Genomic DNA, 27,029 nt, shown 5'->3' with positions numbered 1-27,029 from the left:
TTGAAAGCACTGTTTTATTAACATTCAATAAATAAGTGTTCAACCTCCACCCTGAAACAAAAGAAAACCAAGATTCCTGGCCTAAACTCCCATCGCCAGCAATGGATACAGAACAGGCCCAACAGGTTAATAAATAATGCTCGCCTGCTGATATTCAAAGCCCCTCAAACGGCCTATTTCAAAGTGGCTTGAAGACTTAAATAGTAATCAGATAGCAGTTCATATTTTCGGACCAATTTACACTTTAAGAGTAATTGTAATACAGAACTCTTGGAATGCAGGTGGAAAAAATGCATGATTGAGTATAGTTTTATTGGAACTCAATGCACACTGAAAAATTACGCTAGAATTGTAGGCTAACCTTTCACGGAGAATTCTTGAGTCCAGCCAGGAAATCTGCAATCGGTCACAATCCTCCCATATAAATTCTGTAGTAACAATTCTTAAAAGTGTATTATAGCTTTGAATATCATGGCAGTTTCTGAACATGCTACCTCAAGACTACAACAAGATTAATACTTAACCCTCAATAATGTCCTTCACAGAAGAAAATAAGGTTGTTAGAAAATCTTGGTTAATTTCATATAATAGGAGTGAAGTGGTGAAGCATATCAGTAATGCTACAAAAATTCTCAAAGGACTTTGACCATATAAACAAGGCATTTTTTGTATCAGTTCACACATTTCTATGAGATCCATGAAGAGTCCAAGAATAGATTAATTAATATATCAATTCACTGACTAGGTGGGTTAAAATGTCTTCCCTCATAAATTACCCACAAATTCTGAAAGTTTAATCAAAATCCATTCAACCAAGTCCTGGGCCAGTCACGTTTTGTGTTTTAAAGAAAAATGAAAACATACAAACCATGTATTGCAGATAACTAGCCAATACAGCAGTCTAAGAAATATACAAATAATCCAACTTCCATTTCAGCATAAAATAAAAATCTATTTAACCATGGTAACATTAAACTCTGAATGTCATTCTGCAGTTTCTCTAACCCAAGTCAGATCCTTTGGTGCATTTTTCTGTGTTTTAGGTTCCTGAAATTTTTCTGCAAATCTTTCTCTTGCTTTTTCCCAGTTCCTTCTGTTCTTGGTGCTGATGATCTGAACCTCTTCTGCAGATGTAGGAGTAGCTGAACCTAAGCCTGCATGCTTTCTGTGCAGCTGAAGTTTGATCTGCCAGACAATGATTTCTTATCAGTATAAATTCAACAACTTTTAATATCTTGAAAAGCTTGAGAGAAGCACATAATGAGGAAACCGGAAAACTATGTTCTCATGCTAAAACCAGCATCTGTGTATGTGTGATGCAACTGATACTTTCAAACTTACCCCAAAAATAAAAACAGATCATTTTATATAAAAAATAAGTCTAAACCCAAAAGAACAGTGGGATTAACAGGTAATAATATCAGTCACACTATTTAATTTTACTTCCAAATGCCCACTTACGCAACAATTTTATTGACAAACAGCCAGTGCCTTTTCTTGTACACAAACCTTCACATCTCAAAAGTATGTTTTTATTCAGGAAAGCCATGAAAGAGTAGAAGAGGTCCAATAAATTATCAAACTTCACAAGCTAGGATATATACCTGCACCGTAGTGACAGGTACTGGGGCGATTCCAATATTTTCTGAGTGGAATGACTCCAAGAACTCCTGCTGATCAGACCAGAGGCCTGTCAGTCCAGCATTCTGCTCTTACAATGACCAGCCAGATGCCTAAGGGAAGTCTACAAGCTTGACTGGAAATAGCATGAAAGCAATGATAGTTCGTGGCGTGTGTGTGTGGGGGGGGGGGATTTCCCACCAGTGAACTCAAAACTTCCCCACAAGTAATTGCCCTTTGCAATTCACTCAGCTTCTTTCTTTAATATAATGATATAGGTTCTTTTGATGAAATATTAATTGCCCATTTGAATGACTTTATCATAGAATAGGACGTAGATAGAAAAAGAGTCTGTAAAATTTCCCTCATATCCAAGCTTTCCCATTATTGGGTGTTTGTGTGTTGCCTACCTCCACTCAAGACTGTTTCCTAAAACAAGTAATACAGTACAAGCAACCCTCCTCCCCTCTCATCTAGCACAATTTGCAAGGAAAAAATCTACTTCCTGTTTGAGCTCACCTGAATTGGGGGGAAGTGGTTTGTTGAAACAAGCCCGAATCACAAGATACATCTTAAATACTAACTGATGCCCCCCCCATTTTACTACAATATGTATCTATCATTCATTGTGCATTAATAAAATAGGTTCATTAATCAAAACTTCTACATCTCGGAAAACAAAATAAAAAACCCATCAAAAACTACTAAAAGTAAGCAACCTCGGAAGTCCCACAAAGTTCAATGACACTTCAAATTGTGCATAGGATTGCAGTGTGAGTGTACTCCACAGCACAATCCAATTAAACACGTATCATTTGTTTCAACCGAGTTTACTTCCAAGGAAGTGAAAATAGGATGGCAGCTTTAGCCTAAGCTTTGTGCAATTTATACATTGAAGTAGACCTACCGGATCCTTCATTCCGCCACCACTCTTTCCGAGCCCATCTCCTTTCTTCCATCCCATCTTCTCCAACATTTTATGACCTTTGTTGCTATCACTAATTTCACTTTAAAAACAAAAAACAGAACTTTTACATGGGAAGGAACCACTTACTTTCTTATATTTTGAGACAAAACTGTTTCTCCTACAGCCAAAATAAGTGAGCTTACTACAAATTATCATTATTTATTTTGGAAACGGTTCAGTGAAATCTACCCATAATTTTTGTTTTATCTTTTGTAAACTGCTTTGAGGCTTTTTTTTACAATCAAGTTGTGTATATTTTTAATTCAGTAAATAAAGTTTGATTACAATTATTTTAAGAGATGTTCAAATGCGCAGTGAATAGGTAAACAACTTTCAAAAAAAGATAGTAAATATGTGGTTTAGAGAACTGGAAGTAAGCCATGTGAATAACTGCATTGCATGTATGATAGGTTAACACATTTCTAGAGATATATATATACTCGCAGAAAACTAACCGACTAGCAACTTACACATGTACAGAGGCTGGAGCATCATCTCTGTGAAAGTTTCCTTCACTTCCAACTGTCTCACGGCGTTTCCCCGCTCTGTCTTTGTAGTTTGGATTTTTTATAACTTTTTCATTTTCATATTCTGTATTCTTTAAAAAAAAACCAACCACCAATCAACCCCATGTTTTGAAACTTATTTGTTTCCAAACAATACATTTAACAGTAAGGCACAGGCAATTGGAAAAACAACTCCTACACATTTTAGGTGCATATTAAATACACTCAATTCCCAGCATATTATACTGTACTTTGATGTAATTCTAGAAATATTCCATAGATTCCTTTTAAAACCTTGCGGTATAGAAAAGGTGCAGATACGTGCAGTAAAAATGATTGGGATTTGAAACACCTTCCCTACAAGGTGAAATTACTAAGGGCTTCTTAACTGAGTGGGAAAAAATGACAGCTAAGGGGGCAGAGCAACATGGTAGTGTTTTACAAAAAATATACTGGTATATGGAGAAATGAGTTTTTCTTCCTCTCCCCCAATACTAGCAATCAGGCCATCCCATGACATGACAAAAAACCCAGAACTATTTCACATAATGCACAATTTATTTTTCTAATTTGTTGCCAGAAGCTGTAGCAATGGCTACTGGCTTAAATGCCTTTTAAAAGGAATCTGACAAGTACATGCTGGGTTTAAGAAACCTCTGGATTCAAATGCCACTGAGTACACAGCAAGAGACGGCTACTGCCTTTGTGCCCTGCCTTGAGAAGACAATGCTGGACTAGATGGACCTTTAGCCTGATCTAACAGGGCTGCTCTTTTTTTAAAGTAGATGTTTTATTAAAGGATTTTCATCCTATATAATAAAGTCCCTGTGTCTCTGCGTCCAGTCCCTGTGTCCGCGCTAATGCACATGTGCCCCATGGACACAGGGACTGGACAAAGAGGCGGGACGTACACACACACGCTCTCTCTTCCCCCCTCAACCCTCTGCCTCCCGTTCCCCTGCGTCGGGGCCGCGGCCATCCCTCGCTTTCTGTGCTCGGCCGCGGGACACAACGGGAGAACGCTTTGTTTAATGGCGCGCCCCGCGGCCGAGCACAGAAAGCGAGGGATGGCCGTGGCCCCGACGCACCTCTAGCGCCCGTTTTCTTAACTGGCTGAATGAAACTAGTAGTTAATAAGGGTACATACAATGTCTCTGTTTCCAATTCACAGAGTACTTTCTACAGGTCAGTTACATTCGGTGTGAGACACTGCTATCACAGACATCGTGAAGCTGGGGGGAGGGGGGGAATGGGAGTACTAATTTTTCATTCTTTTGCTTTTGGTGTCAGCGTTGCAAGAATAGGTTATTTATTTATCTGTTTGTTTTTGTTGGTGGTGTGAGAGGTTGGAGAGCCCAGAGAATGGCTAGTTGCATTTAGTTGATTGCAGTGAGGTTTGTTTGTGTGTGTGTGGGGGGGGGGTAGAGTTATTCTTCTTGGGAAAGACCCTGCTTGCAATCTAGAAGAGTTGTCTTCTCTTTGACAGTGTGTCATCCCTGGTACAACTACTGTAAAATTACCCTGAATACACAGGCTCAATGAATTCTACTCTTATGTTTCATAAGACATTTTATTCCCATCTAACCAACACTTGTAACTTCTAAAACTAAGAATATAAATAATAATAATAATAATAATAATAATAATAAATTTTATTTGTTAGCCGCTGGGCTCAGGGCGGCTAACACCAAATATGAATTACAATAAAACGTAATAGGAAAAACAAAAACAAACAGTTAATTAAAATACAGCTTAAAATGCAGCCTCATTTTAGTAGTAGCCCATAAACCAAGACCATAAAGGGAGGAAACATCAGATATTCACCTGAGCCAGCTATCCATGCTGGTCCTACATGGGCCAGCAAAAAAGCCAAGGGGAAATTTATATACCAAATCCCATATGAGGGGCAGAGTGAGTCTAAGCTGAAGGCCAGGCGGAACAACTCCGTCTTGCAGGCCCTGCGGAAAGATGTTAAATCTCGCAGGGTCCTAGCCTTTTGTGACAAAGAGCGTTCAGAATACAGTACTGTACAGATTTTTTAAAAACCTGTATGTCCCCAAATCCAGTAATTTATCAGACAACATTTGTTTAAAAGGAACTTACCTGCAAACCATACTTAACACGAATTTGTTTTAATGCTTTTCTTCTAACCAATTCCTTCTCTTCTTTTGTCAGAACAGTGCAAACTACAAGAAGTACAAGAAGATGATTCAACTAAGAAAGTCAGTAGAGACCCATTAGCAGATGGGAATTCAACTAGAGGAATTTTTGTGCTATGCTAAGGCTAGTGTGCGAATTTACTTGTAGGCACAACAGCACTTTCAAAAGATCTTATTGGTCATTTAAATTCAACTCCTAGGCATACCATGGGTTCGCTATGAACTAAATTGGATGAGGAACCTTTCTAAATCTGAGGGCCATATTCACTCCCAGGTAACCTTCCAGGGGCTGTGCACCAATGGTGGGTGTGGCCACACACACATGGCTCTCCAGCCTTCCTCCAGGCAAGCAAAGGATATTATCACAGTTCAAAAATATATTCCAACTTGGTAAGGCTGCACACGAGTGCAGAGCAGGGCCAGTGAGAGGTAGGGAGGCCATCTATTCAGCCTCTGAGCCTAAAGCTCCCCACCCCAATCTAAATAATGGATTATCATCTTCAGCTTTGGGGGTTTGCAATAAGTTTCATGTCAAACTGCCAGTCCCTACACTGCATATTGGGAGGTAGGGCACAGTTGATAAATAGCTGTAAGAGTACTACGCTGAAGGTTATCTGGTATCCTCATTCAGTACTGAGAAGTGTGTAAGCCAGTGATTAATGCTTCCCTTGAAGCTTGCCTTTTCAGGACTGAGTACCTCTCTCCTCCTAGCACAGGAACATAGGAAGCTGCCTTATACAGAGCCAGTCTACTAGTTCATCTAGCTTAGCACTGTCTACACTGACTGGCAGTGGCTACCCATGGCTTCAGATGGGACATTCAAAGCTATACTTGAAGATGCTGGGGATTGAACCTGGACCATAAGAATGCAAAGTAGGGGCTCTACTGCTGAGCTATGGCCCTGCAAGCACCATGAGATGAAGTCCTCTCACTGCACTTGGGGTACCAGGAGCAAACTGCAGCTCTTTAATCGTTCCCAGCTGACCTTCACTTCTTTCAGCTGAAATGGGAGTTGCAGAAAAGTAGGGTGGGGCTGAATGCTGCCCAGGTGGCTACCCCTTACCTAACCATTCTGAGTATCCAATTGGAAGATGGTGAGCTAATTTAACTTGAAACAAAAGATGAAATTATGAAGTCTGGAAACTTTTGCATCTTAGATTTAGTTTGCTTAATGGAGCTAAGACCACCTTTAGGCTGAAGGCAAATTTATTTTAAAAATGCTTCAGTAGTGTAAAAGTAACAAAAACGTGTAGCCTTTTTCCAAGTTAAGTCATTTGTTTATCTACTTCAACTGGGGATCAATCTTTTTCCTGGAAATTGCCAGTACATTAAAAAAACAAAAACAAAAAACCTCAAGCCATTTTTATCACTTACTTGAAGATTCACTTTTCTTATCAAGGCGAAGATGGGCTCTGACTTGCCCTGGTTCACATCCATCACAGGTTTCACTCCCAGGGTGTATGTGAAAGGATAAAACCGTTTCCCCAATTTTCACTTCATCACCATGTTCCAGAACATGAGGTTCACTCTTTGTTTTAGGCTATAAGGGAAAAAAGGGGGGGGGCTAAACTGCGATACGTGCTGATAAAAGGTTTCTGTACTGCTGCTTCAGAGAAAGATCAAGGGGATAACAAAGTGCGTACAAGCAGTAGCAGCATTATGGGGTGGGGGTGGGAAGGGCAGAAAGGATAAAAGGGGAGTAGACCAGGCAGCAGCACTTCTAATGGTTATGCTTACCTGTAGAATTTGATTTCCATTAACCACAGTACCATTCTGACTGCCTTGATCCACAAGAACGTAACTTTGCAATTCATTATCAAAGTATACTTCTGCGTGAAACTGTTAAAAAATAAAGTGTTTTAATACAGAGCACATTTCACTAACACAGCATTAGGTTTAAAATGAAGTAACTGATGAGTTAAGTCAAAGATCTCTTTCAAAGTCCTTAAAGAGTTAATTACCTTACTAACGCCAACCTCTGGAATTTGCAGTGTATGTTCCATATCTTTTTCTCTGTAAACAGAAGCAACAGTTACAAAGCCCACAAGGAGAAGTACTGTGAAAATCCGCCTTAAGGAATCAACTGTGCAATCCTATGCGGTAACACTGAGCAGCACTCTGGCAGGACCTACCATCTATGCTTGCATGGGGGGCTCCTTTAAATTATATTTTACAGTCTAGTGCTCCAAGCAGTGCTGTGTGGCTGGTCTAGCCATCATTATAGTTTTTCACAATGCCCTGGAGGGATGCTACATGGGTGGCATTTTAAGAAATTAAAATGGCAGCTAGACTCAGCTAACCAGCGCTGCTTGTAAAGCTCTTCAGACCAAAATGCTAGACTACAAAAACTACAAACTTCTCTTAGTTGGGAAGTCATGCCGTCTTCAAACCAATTTAAATATGTAGTGAACATGGACTTTAGTGGTAATTTTACCACTGAATGATCTAGTTCAGATATATTAAAATGCTATTTATTGTACTGCACCAATTCCCAATACACAGTATTTTGCCTTTGGCAATACACAAAGTTCAACAGAATTCAATCACCATCCTAGTTTCTTATAGTGAACTGCCATGGCATCTATCCCTGGCATGCTACTATTCTAGGAGTCAAAGAGTATAATGGATTGATTTAAACAGAAAAATTGTGCTGTCTGATTGTAAACCACTCGATTCAATGGAATTGGCAATCTTATTAACTAACGTAAGCATGGATTTCTCTTGCAAAATATTTTATATTACCTTCCAATCGTAGCAGGTTTGACAGCTGTGATGATATAAAGAGATCCCATTTGCAGTACTGGTGATCTAATCACAATCACTCTAATACAAGGGGGCCAAATCTTGTCTCCGCCTAAATCAATAAAAAATAAGCATCAGACAAACCAATATCATATTTCCCCAAGTACCGCTGATTTTCAAAAGTAGAGTTAAGACTGCAGGAACATAAGAACAGCCTTCTGGATCAGACTAATGCCCCATCTGGTACAGCATCTTATTCTCACAGTGGCCAATCACATGCATATGAGAAGCACTCTCCTGTCCTGCAGTTTCCAGCATCTGTTATTCAGAAGCATGCTGCCTTTGAACATGGAGGCAGAAATAGCCAGGCTTGTGGCTAGTAGCCATTGAGTTCAGCCAGTACATCAGTTAAACCAAAAAAGGGTTAATGTATCAAAATACTGTAAAAATTAACCGTACAAGCACATCTAGTAGAAAAACTTTTGACTAGCGTATTTTCCCAAAGTTGGCCTTTTAAGAGCCCACAGAAACCAACAGCCAGGTTATTCTGTTGTGCCAGGAAGTGTATCTTGGTTACAGACATTTAAATTAAAAAGTAGGCAGCATCAGTATAGTACAGGGGTCCCCAAACTAAGGCCCAGGAATCAGCATGTTTTTACATGAGTAGAATGTGTCCTTTTATTTAAAATGCATCTCTGGGTTATTTGTGGGGCATAGGAATTCATTCATATTTCCCCCAAAAATATAGTCCGATCCCCCACAAGGTCTGAGGGACAGTGGACCGGCCCCCTGCTGAAAAAGTTTGCTGACCCCTGGTATAGTATATCAATTATTTTTGGTAGCAGCCAAGGCCAGCAGACAGAACTCCCACTTCTTCTTAAGAGTAGAAAGAAGGCTAGTGCTAAATTCCCTAACTGATGCAATGGCCATGTGCTGGATTAGTTGAAAGGGGCACTGAAGACAAGTATTGCCACAAAGGAGACAGAGCTTTTGCAGCAACAGAGGAAGAATACACTGGGGCTGATCACAGAATCTGCATATTTAGCCAACTAAAAACTAACCTACAGGACAGCTACTCCAGATCTGAAGCTCCATGATTAAGAGAAAGGTCCTACTACTTGCCACTGTAGGAAGCACAATGACAAATTAATAACCAGTGCTTCCCAAGTGGTATTTAACGATACCACCAAAAGAACAAATGGTGCCTAGGCTCCTATATACAGGGGACACTGTATTGCTCATAGTATCTGGAATATTCCTGGACCAAAAAGAACAAAATTTTCTCAACATCAAACTATGAAAATAAAATATTTATTGGTGGAGGGGGGTGTCTGTTTCAGAAGCAATGCCATATAAACAGCTTCTTAACCAACCAGCTAGGCAGGTGTGCGTTTTTATACACACCACGAATAAGAGTAAGCATCTGAGTAAGCATCTGAAGAAAAACACTCATTTCCAAAGTGACCCTCCACTTTACACATACAATATTTTCTACTAAGAAGTCTAAATAGATCCATGTAAGCAGAAACGTCATGAAGTATCTTCATCTGACAGCTTTTACTGTATAGTGATAAAAGACAGCTTTTACAGTTATCCATACTTAGTTGCAACATCTGAAGACTAGAAATGGAGAGATCACATCAAGACAACTTTTGCCATTTTGCTGAAGATCTATAGCATTCAAACTTGTAGGTTTCAATTTTTGATATTATCCATTTTTGCTTGTTCCCCAAACTATAAATATTTAAGGATACGTTGTAAAAACCCAGGATTCACCTTCACTGTCAGTGTCTTCTGAATTTACAGTTTCTTCACTTGTTACTACATCTTCACTGCTATATTCCTCCTCTTCAGAATCTGTAATTTCACCTTCTTCAGGCTCACTCTCTGTCTCTGTTTTACTGTCCTCTATCACAGCAGTACATTGTGTGTTCTCAAAACGTAAATTGGCGCCAGTTGTGGTAATTGATTCTTTGGCTGATAGGCTGTTTCTTGTATCAGTGTCCACCTTAGCCTTTTTCAGATTTGGACCTTTGTCTTCTTCTGGAGAACTTAGCTCATTGGTGGTAAAAAGGCAATTCAGATTGCTGGATGATTTTAGCTCATCTGTTTTCAAGTCCTGAAGAGGATTTAATGAAAATCAAACTTGAGGAATGATAATAACGTTGTTCTTTTAATGACTGGATTCTTTTAAGGCACAAGATGCAAAATCTGTAAGCAAGCAAGCTAGTAATGGGAAATAGAAAAATCAGTCGATATTTGATCAATTTTAACCATTCTAAGATATTATGACTAAAGGTCCTCTTCAGTGCTTGGACATTAAAGTTTATAACCAATCTTCAAACCCCTTCACTAACTTTTCAGAGTTTCTGTCTTTACTTTTTTTAAAAAAAGCCAAAGGATGCTATCCATTCTAGACATTCATTTGCAGAGGTTTCCATATTTTTTCCTCTTCCCCCCTGCCCCACTTTAAAACCCCTATGTTCCAAACTTCCTTTCTTTGTTCTAAGCTACTTGCTTCAGTGCTCTTGTACTGCACTGGCCAGCAAACCAACCAACCAACCAACCATTACTTTCAGGTTGTGACAGGAGGCACCAGGGGAATAACAACAATATATTTCTCCAAATAGCCTTCCATTCCTTTTCATAGAAGAGAGTGTATGCCTGGCATGGACCTCCAACATGATGAGCTAGCCAGACAGAAAGCAAGCAGACCAGTTGCTCCTTCAGGATAGTGGGTCTGCTGTTGACTTTCCTTGGGCCAGATTTGTTTGGGAGGGAGAAGAGATTGCCAACCTTCTTTTAATTCTTGATCACTGTTCTGTACACAGGCACCTAGCATTTGAACTAGCTCCTTGATATAGGGAACCTTTTCTTCCCTTCAAATGATGTTCATGAACTATGAGGCTAGCTCCTCATCTCATAGGGAGATTGTATTTGGGGATCACTTGCTCCTTTCACATGTCTGAACTTTACAAATCTCTAGCCTGGAAAACTAAGTCATACAGTGCTGGCTCAAGGGGCCTAGTGATCTAGCTGAGCCCCAGACATCATGGCATTACACTAGTGTAAATGTTTAAGACAGGCATCCCCAAACTTCGGCCCTCCAGATGATTTGGACTACAATTACCATCATCCCTGACCACTGGTCCTGTTAGCTAGGGATGGTGGGAGTTGTAGTCCCAAAACATCTGGAGGGCCGCAGTTTGGGGGTGCCTGGTCTAAGATAAAAGCATTTCACTCTTACACACCAACATTTGCAGATTATTTTAACTTTTTTTCTTATTCAAAATTTTTAAAAAGTACTATACAAGTGTGCTAGTATCGGAATCATCCTTGTTTTAAGGTGGGAAATCCACACAACATTGATATTAAGGTCCGATCACCAATAAGGTCAATATCCTATCAGTAGAAACATAAATGTTCCTTCACAGTTCAAACAGTGCTCTATGTACAACTATTAGTACACTCTCATCTACTGCTACACGTTGCCACAAAACTGTAAACACAGCTCTCTAATGCTTACATTTCTGCAATTGTGCAGATTCAATAGACATATTCAAATAATACACAACACAATTTTTTCACACAATACTGTATTATTTAAGGCAAGCTACTTAATAAATACATTTTCAATTTTCTCCCTCATCTCAGCAGTTTGGTGATAATTCCCAAATGTATCAGCATCAATGACCTGATCTGTACTGGGATGAATGCTACCATTCATCCCAGGCATATAAAACAAGAGCCAGTTACTATCCTCTATAAGCATGAGATGAACTGAACATCTCTGAGGATAATATGTGTCCTTTCCCACCAAACTAACAAAATGAATTTCAGTAGGGACAAATGTATGGTTCTACACTTAGGCAGGAAGAACCAGCTGCACAAATATAAGATATGGGGCACCCGGCTTGCCATTAGTACATGTGAAAAGGATCTAGGGACATTAGTAGACCACAAGCTTAACCTGAGTCCACACTGTGAAACAGCAGCAAAAAACACTCCCACTAATGCTATTCTAGGCTGCATCAACAGAAGTATAGCGTTCCGATCAAGGGAAGTAATAGTCCTGTTCTATTTTGCCTTGGTCAGACCACACCTGGAATACTATGTCCAGTTCTGGGCACCATAATTGAAGAAGGATATTGACAAGCTGGGATATGTGCAGAGGAGGGCAACCAAGATGATAAAGGGCTTAGAAACCAAGCCTTATGAGGAATGGTTGAGAGAATTTGGTATGTTTAGCCTGGAGGAGGAGACTGAGAGGAGAAATGATAGCCATCTTCAGATATCTAAAGGACTGTCACCAATGGATTCAAGTTACAAGAAAGGAGATTCCGACGAGTGGAACAGATTCCCATGACAGGTAGTAGACTGTCCTTCCTTGAATGTTTTTAAGCAGTGTTCGGATGGCCATTTGTCATGTATAATCAAGTTGAGATTCATGCCTTGCAGGCAGTTGGACTAAATGACCCTAGGGATCCCTTTCAACTCTACAATTCTATTATTCCTTTTCTTATTTTCCCTTAAGCTTCATTTATTTATTATATTTCTCTCTCAGCATGTCATTCAAGAAACCCAAATATACAATATTTCTCTCTGCTTAACATACAAAAACAAGTAACAATAAAACAAAAAGCACTTTTCATATTCTCAGAGAATTAATCTGCCTGCAATATTTCTTTTTAACACAGAAAGGAAAGCAATCAGAGATGAACAATGGACTACATGGACATGGTAAACATTAAATATGCCCTCTTTTTAAAAATGTAGGCCTTTGTTTGTGAAAAAAGTATCAAACAATAGCATCCTTTCCAGAACATACTTGAAATACCACCTTTTAAACAATTACAAATATTCTTCTTTAACAATCAAACTTCTAGTAAAATAAATACAACTCATGAACTATCAAGCCCTTCTCTAAACGTATTATACATAAAACTCCTCTGAAAATGGAAGTTCAAGATTCAATCAGATATTTGAACATACCCTAAAACAAAATATATTGTTGAGAATGAACACACAATCATACATAAGGATAAATGAAGCTTTCTAGATTCATAGAGCTATGGTCCATGTGAGATCTGCTGTGTTAGATGTTTCTGCTGCTGTACTAGTAACAAAATATATTGGGGGGAAACTTATTAAAGTAGTTCTCAGAGATGAGCTTGTACAGATTTTTGCTATAAGCAGATGATGGCTAATATGTCCAATATAGCTTGGGATATGAAAAAGCCTAATGCATAATGTGCCTGCCATCCCTGCACTGGCCTATTTTGCTTGCTGCTCCACTTCATCATTCCTACTGTAAGCACCACAGTCATTTCCCAATTGTAGCAAAATCTGAAGTGAAAGAGAATTTGTGCAGCCTCTGTGGAGTGGCATTTCATTTCGAAACAGTGAACATATAGAGAAAAAGAAGCACATATAGCTAGGAAAACAGGCGCATGTAAGCAACTGGGGAAGGTGAACAGATAAGAGGAGCCTGTGTGAGTGGTAAAGAGGGCCATTCTCCCCACATTATTTCAAGCAAAGTGGACTGATTTAAATCAAAGAGCTTAAATTATGCAAATTACCAAGAAAGAGATATGAATTTAAATAAAGATTCCCATTTGAAATGTGCTGAACAAGCATTCATTCTATCTTCTGTTTCCCACAGTTAAATGATACTGGTGGGCAATTAAATAAGTCTGTATGTAATCTATAGGAATAATAATAAAAAACCACTAGCTATGTGCTCCACACATCTCTTATACTGTAGAAATATTTCTGTTTATAGACAAGGCATGTATGCATGCAAGGATACTAACCGAGATCACTTACTTGAAGGCTAAGGCTTCCATCCTAAGTGCCCTTATTTGGAAACAAGTCCCAATGAATGAAGTGAAACTTACATCTGAACTAGCATGCATAAGATGGGCTGCAACAAGTATCAAGAACTTTTCAGTTTTGCCTCTGGGCAAAATAGTCTATCCCCATCTGTTTAGTGGGTAGAGCCAAACATATTAATAGTTTCTTCACTGAAAACACTGCAGAGCTCAGGATAAGATCATAAGGACTCAGTAGTGCATCTTGGTGAAATAATGGATGGTAACTCCTAGATACTGTGATGCCTTGCTAGTTCCTGACCCCAATAATATAAATGTGTTTCCTGCACTTCTCTTATTATGAAGAAATAGAACCCTGCATAAGAGGCCATGAATACAATTTTAAGATATTATATGTTTAGATTTATTTCATTTTATACTATGTTATTTTAATAGAGAAACTTATTATACCTGAAACTTAACTTAAACAAATAACTCACTGACAGTTATTTAGCATGTCTAAGGCAGAAATAGCCCCTATTTAATCATAGCATATGTGTGTAAATTAGAATTGATCTTAAATTATATCTTCATGTAATTAATTGTTTTAATGGTGCTTTAAGATCAACTTTAAACATCGTCAGACTGATGCGTTTGGTATCATAACTCTACCTTCACTAGAAGTTGCCAATCCAGAAGATGAAATCTTCAGATTAGCCATGGTTTCTGTCAACTGATGTACCTAAAGATGAACAGTAGCAAACAGTAAACAATACAGTGCAAAAATGAAGTATGTGTTGAGAGTACTATGGAAACATATTACCTCTGGACAAATTGCTTCCAAATTCTGCATATTTCAATTTCCTTAACACAAGAAAAAAATCAAATGCTACCACGTCCTTCTCTCTCACATGTACACATGGAAGGTACACAGCTACAGAAACATGATATTCTTTGTAGCCAGGACACTTCCAGTCCTAAGACTTATGCACAGATGCAGAAATTCAGAAGTCTTACCCCAACACAAGGCCACAAGGGTAAGCCACCCCCTTACTCAGTGCAACAGCAATGACTGGCAGTATGTGATCCCCGCCTAGGGGACATGTAGAGAACATCAGCAGAGAGGGTGACTTCTTGCACTGCTGCCTGGAAGTTAACTGCTGGCTCTCCCCATTTTCTAGACACCTGCTCAAACCCTGGCTTCAGCAGAGTAAATCACTAAATCACTGTTTGCATCATTACAGCTAAACCCTTCACCTACATCACTGCACCAACAGTATTATACAGCCTTCCTGCTCTTCAGCTTGAAGAGGGGAAATGAGCTGCAGCAATGGTGTACTGAAGTTTATACCTACCCAATATAGCCTATTGCTCAGTATAAAATGTTGTATCACTTTGGTGAGTGGCAAGTGTTGCAACTCAAAGGAGTCAAAATATTACCATTGCCATGCGATCTAAGAGATCCATGAATTGGTTTGGCAACCAATCACTTTCCAAGCAGCCAACTTTAAGGTCTAATCCTAGAATATTATACTCGGCATCTGCTGCTGACATATATTCCTGTCAAAAAGAGATTCAGGGTATCTCCCCAACAACTGGTATGCTGCCTTTAATTATGGAGGTAGAATAGAGCCATCATGTGGCTTTTATTGCATGCTGAAGACGCATCTCTTTACCTTGGTCTTTGACAGCTGAGATATATGTCAAAGACCTAACTTTTTAATTCATTCTAAACTCTATTTTTACTTCTGCATTTAGTATTGGGTTTATGTGCTTTTAAAATTCATCTTTTGTTTTCCTGTAACTCACCCTAGGACCTCATGCCAGTCTGGAAAGTTTAAAAATGCTTATCAACTGGTAGGCAAGGCTAGTCTAGAATAGGCCTGCAGAGGAGTTGAGGAAGACAGTTTTATTTTCCTCTCTTCTGATATTGTTATGTGTTCCATTTCTCCCTTTCTCCCTCCCTCCTCTGAGAAAATGAGCAAGCAGCAGTGGATGAAGAAATTCAGTGTCACAATAAAATTATCTATCAACTTAATCAGCCTGTACAAGCCTTTTCTCCCCTCACCCACCAACTTCTCTCTTTAACATATCAAGTAAATGTAAGTACTCTTAACAGCACAATCCAGAAACAAGTCCCACAGAGTTCAGTGTGACTTAAAGGTAAAGGGACCCCTGACCATTAGGTCCAGTCGTGACCGACTCGGGTTAGTGGCTGAGGGAGCCGGTGTACAGCTTCCAGGTCATGTGGCCAGCATGACAAAGCTGCTTCTGGCGAACCAGAGCAGCACACGGAAAAGCACACAGTTACTCTGAAGTAACTGGGAATAGGTTGGAGAAAGGATCTCAAATTGACAGCTTGATTCTGACCAGCCAGCAACTTACAGATCTTGCCTGCTCTCATGCACAATAAAAGAAAAGTGGAAAGCCAAGAAAAATACATCACTCAGTCATGAGACACAACTAAATTGAAGAGAAGTGTACTTTGCTGCATGGGAATCATTTTCTCATACAGCATCAGAGTATTTTGCTGGTCTTTTTAATATTGTGTATGTAGAGGTGAAGATAAGTCACTTCTATCCAGTTATAGAACCCAACAGCATTTGCAGCTGGATGTACCAAGGGCTGATAGCCATTTATCAATACAATCTTTCTGTTTAGTTAAGCCTGGCCTCCTAAAGTGGCACTTTATCCACTCAGTCCGATTTTCTATTCTCTAAGGCATGTATATCTGGGATGGACAAAGTTAACTGGGAATAGGCTAAGCATGGGAGAAGAGGGAGAATTGTTCCGTTTGGCAAGATGAACTACTTGCACTGATAGAATATTCAATGAAGCACCAAGTTGTATTCCTTCCTAAGAATGTATTAATGACCAATTTTTAGCAATTAAGTGTTTTACCAAATTATAATGGATATAGCAACTAACTGTGACAAATTTTATTTCTCACATCATGCATAATCCATTTATATAGTACAATTCAATCCCCATGTAGAAAATAAGAGAATTTTTACTGTCATTCTGAGCCACTGACAATGCATACTGTATAAACTTTTTCTCTTAAACATCCTCCATACTTACCTGACCTTAGAACGATGCTAATTTTGATAAAATGCACCATCAATCACATTTTTATTTACCTTAAGCTCATTTGCCCTAGGCCATTCTGCATCTTTTCTCTTCTTTTTGCCTTTCCTGTCTTTGCTATACTGAGCAGTTGCTGTTTCATAAGACTGTAGATCCACTCGTGAATGGAATTGATATCGGCCACTTTCAACATCACAATAGTAATAAATTCCAGTATTTGGATCATAATATAGTTGGTTTTCCTTTAATGAAACAAGAACAGTAAAATCACTTAAAATTAAATAAAGCAGGTTGTATACTAACATAGCAAAACCATAAATTAAAATATGGAAAAGCTTATAAAGGGAACAGTAAATTAGCAGGAATAAAAGCAAATTTAAATGAGCAATGGCCACAAAGGCTTCAGTATATCAACTATATATTCAACTAAATCCTTGCATGGGTAGAACTACTTCCATTTGCACAACATGACCTCTCCCATATCCACACCATTCCCTTATCTGCTCTGCAGTATTGGGGGAACACTCAGAACAAATTCAGGGGACATGCAGGCGAAGGGAGAATAGTCTCATTGTGGCAAGTCAAATTTGTTCTGCTCACATAAGGATTTACTTAGCACTATGTTGAATACAACCTTGAGAATTTAACAATCCTATAGATATGCATATCCATTTAAAAGAATGGTAAACTCTGTATTCCAGGCCATCAAGATAATTAAAATATATAGGTATGCAAGACTATTGAATAACGTCTGGCACACATAAATTTATTCTGCTTCAGCTCAACTACAAAACTACCTCCGGCAAAAGGATGGAAGGATGAATTTAATAACGATGATTGTGTGTAAATCACGCTGATCCAAGCACAGAAACATGTATAACTTTAAAGAATGCTTCAGTCAACCCAGACTTTGAGAATGAAAAACAATGCATATTTTAAAAATGTGTGGAGGGTAATCTTTAACCTACTGTAACTGAATTACAAGAAATTCCAAAATGGACATACAAATACCATCTTATTTATTCATTAATTAGTCTCATATTAGAAGGACTAGGTATAAATGTCTGTGATTGATTCACTGTGCATAAGTGCAGATCTGCTAAATCATATACAGGGTGGCCCAAAAGTAGGTACACAGAAATAGGTATACAGTTGAATCAGTGAAATTAATCACAACAAATTATATTGGTACACATAACTGACACACAATTAAGTGGCAGTTAAATTTCAGGCTGGCAGTTGGAAAGAATAGTGGAGTCAGATAAAAAGATTATCTTTCTTTACTGATATTGTGAATTTTGACAGTGAATTTGAGTCAAGAACAAAGAAAGTGGGTCACCCTGCAAACGCATTCAACCGCAGATACCATTTGCCTATGATCAACACATTTTGAATGAGCTGCATCATTCCAAAACATATTGCTCACTGCTTTGTGGAATAGGAGGCATACAATTAGGTGTGTGTATTGGATTCTAACACACACCAAACCAAGTTGGGATGCCTCAGAAGGATTTAGGAGTTGCAAAAGGGGAAGTGGGATTTATACAGAGCTCTGCAAATCAAATCAAATTTAAGCACTTTGTGCTGCCTTGGGAAACCAGACATTAAAAACATGTAGCAGACAAGTGTCTGCTAAGGAAAACACCAGGATTTTTTTTGGGGGGGGGGAAGAGATGAAACAACTTTATAAGATCAAATTTACATATCTAGTTTAAGGAAAACTGCAGGATCAGGAGATGGGAGAGCTCCTTTGTGACATACAGGTCTTAATTGTAATCAGAGTGAATGATTTTGGCATTTACATAAATGTTACCTATTACATTAAGAAAAAGCTATTCACAGCCAAGAAAATATTTTCCAGGAGAACAACTATCAACAAATCCATTGTTAGTTTAAATTTGTTATTTATATTGAGAAGTGTGAGATTATTTTATATGAAGTAATCAACAAATCAAATATTTACCGAGTTATAATAGAATCCAGTGCTGTGGTCATAATATAATCCGGTGGTTTCATCATATATAAATCCTGTTTGTGACACAGCAGCCTCTGCAGCAGCCCTCAAGCTTTCTGCTAATGTACCTTCTGCTAATGGAGGCTCTTCTGGTTTCTAAGATTATGAAACACAACATAAAGAGGATATTTATGTAGCACTTTGAAACACACAATGCATTAATTTTGTTTCTACCCATAGCAACCCTGAGGTACACTGCTGTTATATCATCCCATAGATGGGGAATAGAAGCTCAAAATAGTGAACTGCTCAAAAAAAGTCCCTGACTATGCCAACACTATCCACTGGAATATACTGGTTTATATAAATAGGTAATCCTATTTAAGTTTTCCCCACATTGTAAATTATAAGGGTAAAAGTCAATCAAAGGTGAGTATAATTCCATTTGTTTTAATCATTCCATTCACTGTTCTACATGAAAATTAATGCAGTTAAGGAATCACATTAATAAAGTTACTGATTTAACTGAGGTTCTAGTTACAAAGCAGAACAAAGCATACTTTGTATGTATACAGTACTTAATACCAAATCATTAAGAAATAAAAATTCAACAAATGAAACTAGATTGGTTGTTTCTGTACACAATCCTCTGCATATGGATAGCAGCAATCATTGGTGCTGTGGGAAAACCAAGGGAACCAAGGAAAAGGCTCTTGAGGGTAGGGAATGGCATTGTTCTCTAGTGATATATGAATGAGACCCACTCGAGTTGTTTTAAACCATTTTTAATACTGTGTTTTATATTGCTATGGCTTCCCTTGGACTTTCTGATGAAGACTAATAATTCTAATAATACTACTAGAAAAGTTGAGAAACACTCAGCTCACCTGCATGTTATGAACCACAGCATCCTGTTCTCCATCCTCGCAACGCTCTATGCCATTAACGTCCGGCTGCTCACCTAATTGTAACTGATCTGCACCATCAGAGTTTGATCCTTCATTATCATAACTTGGCTGTATTTGTGCTCCATTTAGCTCATGAGGATCAGAACTATTATTATAATAATTATGATAATAGTAATAGTCTGCAAAAAGTTAGGAATTAAATGTATCAGCAATGCTGTTTTGATTTGATATCGTACAGTATGTGGAAGTTGGATTTATAATTGTACATCTTATCTATATTTGTCAAGCATGCCAAAAGGATAACAAAACTATATATGTATATATTAATATATTAAGTAGTTTATAAATTAAATAATCAAAAATCGAATCAAGTATTTACATATGCTTAACTTTGCACTTCTTGCAAGTAATTCTATCATTACTTTCATCAACAGCTAAATCCCCACAGAAGATTAAGCACCACCACCTCAGGATTTATATAAGCATCTTTGCCTCAAAGGTCATGCAAATAATAATGTTAAGTGTCTAGAAATTCCAAAGTAGATGAGATAATGATGGAAGGTAAACCAAGCATTAAAAAACAGGCATTTCCATTTAATGTATATAACTAAATAGACCAAAGCATGTCAGGATTTATTTTTTTTAAGTGTAAAGAATTTGGATTAACACTTCCCCGGCTGTTTGGTGACACACAAATGAGACCTACTACTGAGTCAGGAGTTTGCATAAAGGGGATGTTTTTGTATTTGGTGAAGGATGTAAGCTGCCTTAAGTATCTCTTTAGAGACAGAAAAATATGTGTATAAAATGATCCAAAATAAATTAACCAAACAAGTAATTTGTATCTGAAATATAAATGGGAAAAGTTTTAAAAATACAAATAGATACACCTGGAATTTACCTCTTTTTAAGGTGGAAAATTCCACCTATCTTTTTCTTCCATTAAAACTCCTTTCACTTTTTTAATCAGTGGGATTTATGCAATGGACAGGAATTATTTATCTGTTAGATTATCTTAACCTAATAAAATGGGTTCAAGACTACAAAAGCTGCAAGTCCCTTTAGATTGTTTTTGCTGCAAGAAACTGACATAGCTACACCTTTGGAAATTATTTTAATTACTGACATTGCACCATTTGCTATTTACCTTCATGTGACCATTCAGCAGCATCTTCAGTTTGCACTTCTACACTGGATGTTGCCTTCTCATTTCTTTCTCCATCACTGATTTTCTTGAGTTCTTCAATCTACAAAACAGGATAATTATGTTGCTGATTCAACTTGTAAGTACAAAATGTTGCAAACCGGAGTGCTCCACCTCAGGCAGAGGTTGACAACCTAAGGCCCATGGGCCGGAAGCGGCCCATGAGGGTCGCTTAACCAGCCCATGAGCCACCCCCAAACTGAGCCGCCCGCAGATGCCACAAATTGCTTCTCCGCAGGCACAATTTCCTGTGCCTGGGCATGCGCAGAAGCGATTTCCGGCATCGCGCTGCGCCGTCCTGGCCCACGGAGGATCTCCACGGGAGTGATCCGGCCCATGCCCGGTAAGCCTTGCCAACCCGTGACCTCAAGATTCTAGATTCCTAAAGGCCACCAAGCTTGCTCCTTGGGCTGTGGAGTTGCCTCCCCTTTACACACTGTATTTCTGCATACAACATGATCTACAGAAGCATGCCGATATCTCCCTCATGTTTCTCAGTGTCTTGACTCCAATCCTGTTTGCACTCAACCACCTGCTTGTTCTTAGCGGGAATGACCCATGAATTTCATTAGGATTAGCAGTGTGCCTTAAGAAAAGCCTACATGATCCATTACTAATCCTAGGCTTTGTGGAACTTCCTTTACCAGTAAAGGGTTCTGGAAAAAAAAACATATCATGCGAGTAACACAATGAGTTGGAAACCAAGTGAATTATAACATTTCTGGTCATCTCTTCTTGCACAAAGCCAGGGAAAGCAGTCGCCAATATTGGAGCATTAACACAGCCATATACTTTAAAAGCGGGAGCAGCGAAGGAAACCATATAAACTGCTGCGCCTCGAAGAAAGAAAGGAGGAAGTGAGGGATATAGCTATTAATCGTAAATTAACATGTGTCATTAAGGTAAACCGGGGAATATGTAGGAGAAATGATTTTGTAGAGATATGGAAGGTGTCTGTAGAAGTTGTACTGTTAAAACAGAAAGGGGGTCAAACCATCACAAGAGGTGTTGAAATTTTGGGAGGTTGGACAGTTACAATGGAATGGTCTCGGTGCTGGAGTGCACATTTTCACTCTTATTTATGATTATTACTTTGTAGAAAAAAATATAAACAAACAAACAAAAAGAAAAGAGGAAGAAAGAAATGTAACAAAGCAAAGCATCCAGGTGCTTAGGGAGGCCGGCGTTCCTCCTGGCGAGGCTCCTATACCTTCTACGGTAACAGGTGAGAGACAAGGAGGAAGTCAGCAGTGAGCCTAAGCGGCCCAGGCTGGAAGCCGCGCCCGCGGAGCAACCGCCTGTCCCCAGAGCAGCAGAGCCCTTGAACCCAAAGGCCGTTACGGGGCGACCTTATCCCGGAGGCTCCCCCGCCTCGCCCCTGACCCCATGAGGCAAGAGGGCCGCCCCTACCCGTCTCCGTAACTTGGCGGCGCTGGCCTGGGCTTTGAGGCGCAGCTTCTTCTCCCGCTCCAGGCGGCTCTGGCAGGCGCCCAGCTCCGACTCCAGCGCAGCCACTTTCTCTCGCAGGGTCGCCACCTCGTCGCCTGGCGGTCCCGGGGCTTCGGCCATCCTTCAGCTTCCACTGACCCCAGCCTGGCCGCCGCCTCTTCCTGCTCAACGGCCGGGGCAGGGACGCAAACGCAGCAGCCGAACGAAGCGAGCCCAGCGACCGTAACGGCTGCTCCTCAGCACCCGCGACCCCTCGGCGCCCCTCGCAGCCATGGCAGCGGCCGCGCGGACAAGCCCCGCCCCTTTCGCCCCCCCCCTCGGCCCGCCGCTTTCTTTATGGGAGACCGGCTGAGGAGCAGGGAAAGAGTGGAAAACTTTTTCTTCGGGGCATGCAAGTGACCCGGATCTCGTTTTCATTGAAAACAGGAAGTGACGCCGATTGAGCGGGGAAAGGGAGCGGGAGACATAGATTTCAGAACTGTGTTAGAGGGACCCGCGGACCTGAACTTCCAGTAACGCATTGGAACGCTGTAGTATTGAACAGTTGCTTTTTGGGGGGTGGAGGACGGAATTGTACAAGGATGAAGCGCTCTTTTTTTGCAGGTTGTGGGTGATTTGGTTGGGTGCATAGGCTTGCCCTCGCTTGAGAGCGGGGGAAGGATCTACATTTGAAAAGGTCTGAGTCAAAATGCCCTCTAAAGCCCCCTTCCACCATTGGCTTGGCTTGCATGATAGAGGCCGCAGCGGTGGTGCTCTGAGGAGTGCTAAAAGTGCTTTGTGAGTACTGTAGTTAAAATGTTGGCTAAGTCCAGCCAGCCAGTTCTCATCGGAGCAGTGGGCTGCAAAAAGAGAGAGAGAGAGAGAGAGAGAGAGAGAGAGAGAGAGAGAGAGAGAGAGAGAGAGAGAGAGAGAGAGAGAGAGAGAGATTTAAAAGACCCCAGACATCAGCAGTGGGCAAAACACCCTTTTTATTCACACTCAACATTGCTGACATGATTACCCGAGTAGAATTTTCCAATTTATTCAGTGCATTTTGATACACATTGTGATTCTAATGCATTTTAATAGTTTCTTATGTGTTAGTAATTGAAAGTGATTGTCTAAAACACGGCTTAATACACTGACATTCACTTGATGATATCTTATTGTCATTCTTGTTGGATATCATTTGTGTATGCTTTTCTTTTTTACTTGTGTGTGCACACACTTTCACACAGGTAAATTTGTATTCCATATTTAAGAGCAAGGTATATAAATAAAAATAACCAGAAGGTATATATCATAAAAACAGCACACCTATTTTTTTATATAAAAGACAATCAGTTTGTTAATGTCCAATTACTGAATATCATGTGAAGGTGCAATGTACCTTTTTGCCCTTCTGGGATGTTGGTATTTCCCATAGCATCCAGAAAGTGGCGCTGGTGTACTGTTGATAGCAGTGGTGGTTTTTTCAAGGCACACATTGGAAAAGCAATTGTTTTCTTGCTAAGGCTATTAATTCTTTAGGCATAATTTATTTCAGACGTTATAAGGGGTGGGTGGGAGGACTGCTCCTTTTCCCTTATGGGATATCCAAGAGCCCGTATAGAGTCCTTAAGTAGGTTCCCTATCAGAAGGAGAAAATAACAGGCCAACCAGAGAATACTGAGAAGCAAGGCAGCTAATAAGCCTGATCTTTATTAACTGTTGGAACAGGGTGCTCACAACCACATGCAGGAGGCAGGAGGGACCCAGAACAATGGTGTGCAAATCCTTATACTGCATAGACTTTTGAAATTGCTCACCCTGTAGTTCAAGACCACCCCCCAAAACATCACAGAAGGAGGCGGGCTACAACAGAAATATATATATATATATATGAAAGACCTTAGAATTCCTACAACATAGACCAGCAAGACTTCTCTTTTATTTTGGAAATGTGTGTATTAAAAAGAATGAACAAAATAGTTGCAGTTCAGTGATCAGATGTTTACCTTTAAAAGTACCAATCAAATCAGAGATGAAGTAGCTGCAGCAGCTGCTCCTGCCTGCTGCTCCCTTGAGCCTTTCATACTCTCTCTTTCCCCACCTGCAGTAGCAAATGAAACCCCACCACATGAAAGAGAATTGAAACAAAGGACCTGGGGAAGATCAGGAACTGCAACAGTTATATAGGCTTTGACTGTTGTGCCTTTATGGCTTTGGACTGCTGTTTTAAATGTTTCAATATGCATCACTAGGTGTGGGTTTTTTTCTTTTCTTGTTTTGTAACTGATCATATTCTGGATTGTGTTTTAAGAATGTTCATACATTGTTACTGCTTTGTAGGCTGCTGTTTAAGAAATAAATAATGAAATCAAGTCATGTTCTCTGGATTGTAAACTGGAAATCCAAGAAAGATTCTGTAATACAAATATTAACCTATTTGAATGAAAATGCCTTCTATTCCAATTTGTTGGCATCCATCTGTCTTGAGAGACAGTGAATGGAGTGCGCCTCCGGGGGGTTTAGGACCAGAGTATTCCTTCCTTCTACTTTCCCAGGTTCATGAACCCCATCTGCCCCTCACTTGTCTCTACAGCATAAGCAGAAACCGCCTTCTTGAACACTGGACCCAGTATTGGTCTTGTCCACTCAGTATGCTGGAGCCTGTCTTTACATGCTAGGAAACTCCCTAACTCACTAAGGGTTTGAGACCCATTGGCTCCCCTCTCCTGGTATAGCCAGCCGGTTGAAGCAGTTCCTGGGATACTGACAGCTTCTAGAAGTCACAGGTGAGAGTTGAATGCAGGGTGGGGGACTCGCGGAGGAACAGGGGTGCAGAGGGAGTGGACCGCCCCCCTGCACCACTATTCCAGTAGGTGCCATCGTGGCAGCCCCCCTGGACACGTGCCACGCACCCCCATGTGTCGGGCGCCACACCCCCACAGGTGGCACACCACGCCCCCAGAATGCGCGTCATGCCCCCGGGGTGCGCTAGCCACACCCCTACCTTCTCTCTGCCCCTGGTAGCAGCATGCAGCTTCGCCACTGGGGTAGGGGACCAAAGGTGGACAAACTACCTTAGAAGGAGCATGACAGCTCTTGACAGGCACCTTCATACATTCAGCACCTGTTCAAATTCTTAATCTGGTGCAATCACATGAGACAGCTGCACCACACCAGCTTCTTCACATGTAAATGGACGCTATGATTCAGGTCAGAGCAATAATATTATTAAAATAATACAGAACATTCATCCATGATATAAACTGATGTCCAGGGTCAGAAAAAGAAGATAACAGAAACACCAATGAGGTTAAACCTCTGAATTACCAAAGCAGCTTATGGCAATTTTATCTACCTCATTTTCCCTGATCTTTTTTGCAGCCAGTGCATAAGTAGCCAGTTGAGCTAACATTGTTACATGGTGGGAGTTTTCGTGTTCTGAATTCCTTACTTTGCTTGAGATCACTGGAGCCTTATGGGATTTATTTTTGATCTTATCTTTTATGTTGAAATAGTTTCAGTTTGGTTGTGTATTTTTTGATGTTTCATTTTTTGTTTATGACTACAGTGGTACCTCGGGTAAAGAACTTAATTCGTTCTGGAGGTCCGTTCTTAATCTGAAACTTTTCTTAACCTGAGGTACCACTTTAGCTAATGGGGCCTCCCGCTGCCGCAGCCATGCAATTTCTGTTCTCATCCTGAGGTAAAGTTCTTAACCCGAGGTACTATTTCTGGGTTAGCAGAGTCTGTAACCTGAAGCGTCTGTAACCAGAAGCATCTGTAACCCGAGGTACCACTGTACTTTTGTTATGTTTGTAATTATGCAATTTTTCCCATTCAACATTTAGCATGGTTTTAACTATGGAAAGCTGGCATACAAATAAATTATGCATTTATGCATGTAGTTAAGGTCACGATGAAGCATTTTTATTTACTGTAGAGCCAGGCTCTTTACATAATGTGCTTGTTAAAGCAGCTTAGCACAATTTACCCTAAATCACAGTCTTGGAATAATGCATTAGGAGATTACTACTTAAAACATATTTTTGAATGGCTATAAATGTCATACTGTAAGTGCTGATATGCCACCTTCAGTTGTTCCTTAATAAACACTATACATATAGAATTTACCAGGAAATATGAGTCAACTAGAAATCCTAGTTTAATTAACTTGGTGACAATTCATCTCTGAAGACAGCTTGGTAACTTTTTTCTTTTCCATTACTTTCCCAACTAGTTTCATTTATCATTTTATTTCTCTGATAACATATAAACAAAATTTCCTATTCTGAAGCTGCTTGAAGCCTAGTGAAAGTAGAAATGAGAATGTTCAGTGGGTTTTTCCTTTTATTACCTGCGGGTGTGGCTGTGGATGATTAATGCTATGGCAACTTGAGAAAAGAGCAGAGATCTATGCAACCACTTTTTAATTATGGCAATAAGGGACTGAAAGAGATACAGAGAGTGGCTTTGAGCATGACCTCACCATGCAGGAGGAACATGCCCAGGTTACGCTTTCTTTACCTGTACGTAACACACAAAACTGCACTCAGCTGTAAAGGTTTGTATAAAGATAATCGATTTCATTCATCCTCATGAAGATCCACCATGGCACAGGTAAAGGTAAAGGTAAAGGGGCCCCTGACCATCAGG

The 27,029-nt window shown here is 39.8% G+C and overlaps 1 protein-coding gene across 2 annotated transcripts; it reads right to left on the bottom strand.

Annotated features, from left to right (window-relative positions):
* Positions 1-22,815, bottom strand: AGGF1 (angiogenic factor with G-patch and FHA domains 1). 2 transcript variants are annotated; one of them, XM_035099829.2, is made up of 14 exons: positions 22,368-22,815; positions 20,901-21,000; positions 19,733-19,932; positions 18,855-19,001; positions 16,945-17,133; positions 14,477-14,546; positions 7,995-8,106; positions 7,214-7,265; positions 6,990-7,091; positions 6,627-6,792; positions 5,197-5,279; positions 3,058-3,185; positions 2,528-2,627; positions 1-1,185 (listed from the first exon to the last, which is right to left on the bottom strand). In XM_035099829.2, the coding sequence occupies exons 1-14, from the start codon at positions 22,524-22,526 to the stop codon at positions 985-987; spliced, it is 1,809 nt and encodes a 602-aa protein (XP_034955720.1). In that variant the 5' UTR covers positions 22,527-22,815; the 3' UTR covers positions 1-984. The 2 variants fall into 2 exon arrangements, with proteins under 2 accessions (XP_034955720.1, XP_034955719.1); XM_035099828.2 differs by lacking the exon at positions 14,477-14,546 and adding an exon at positions 9,771-10,113.
* Between the last annotated feature and the right edge of the window lie 4,214 nt (positions 22,816-27,029).

This window comes from Zootoca vivipara, chromosome 11, assembly GCF_963506605.1.
Source record: "Zootoca vivipara chromosome 11, rZooViv1.1, whole genome shotgun sequence".
Taxonomy (NCBI): Eukaryota; Metazoa; Chordata; class Lepidosauria; order Squamata; family Lacertidae; genus Zootoca; species Zootoca vivipara.
This window is presented reverse-complemented; position numbering and strand designations above follow the sequence as displayed.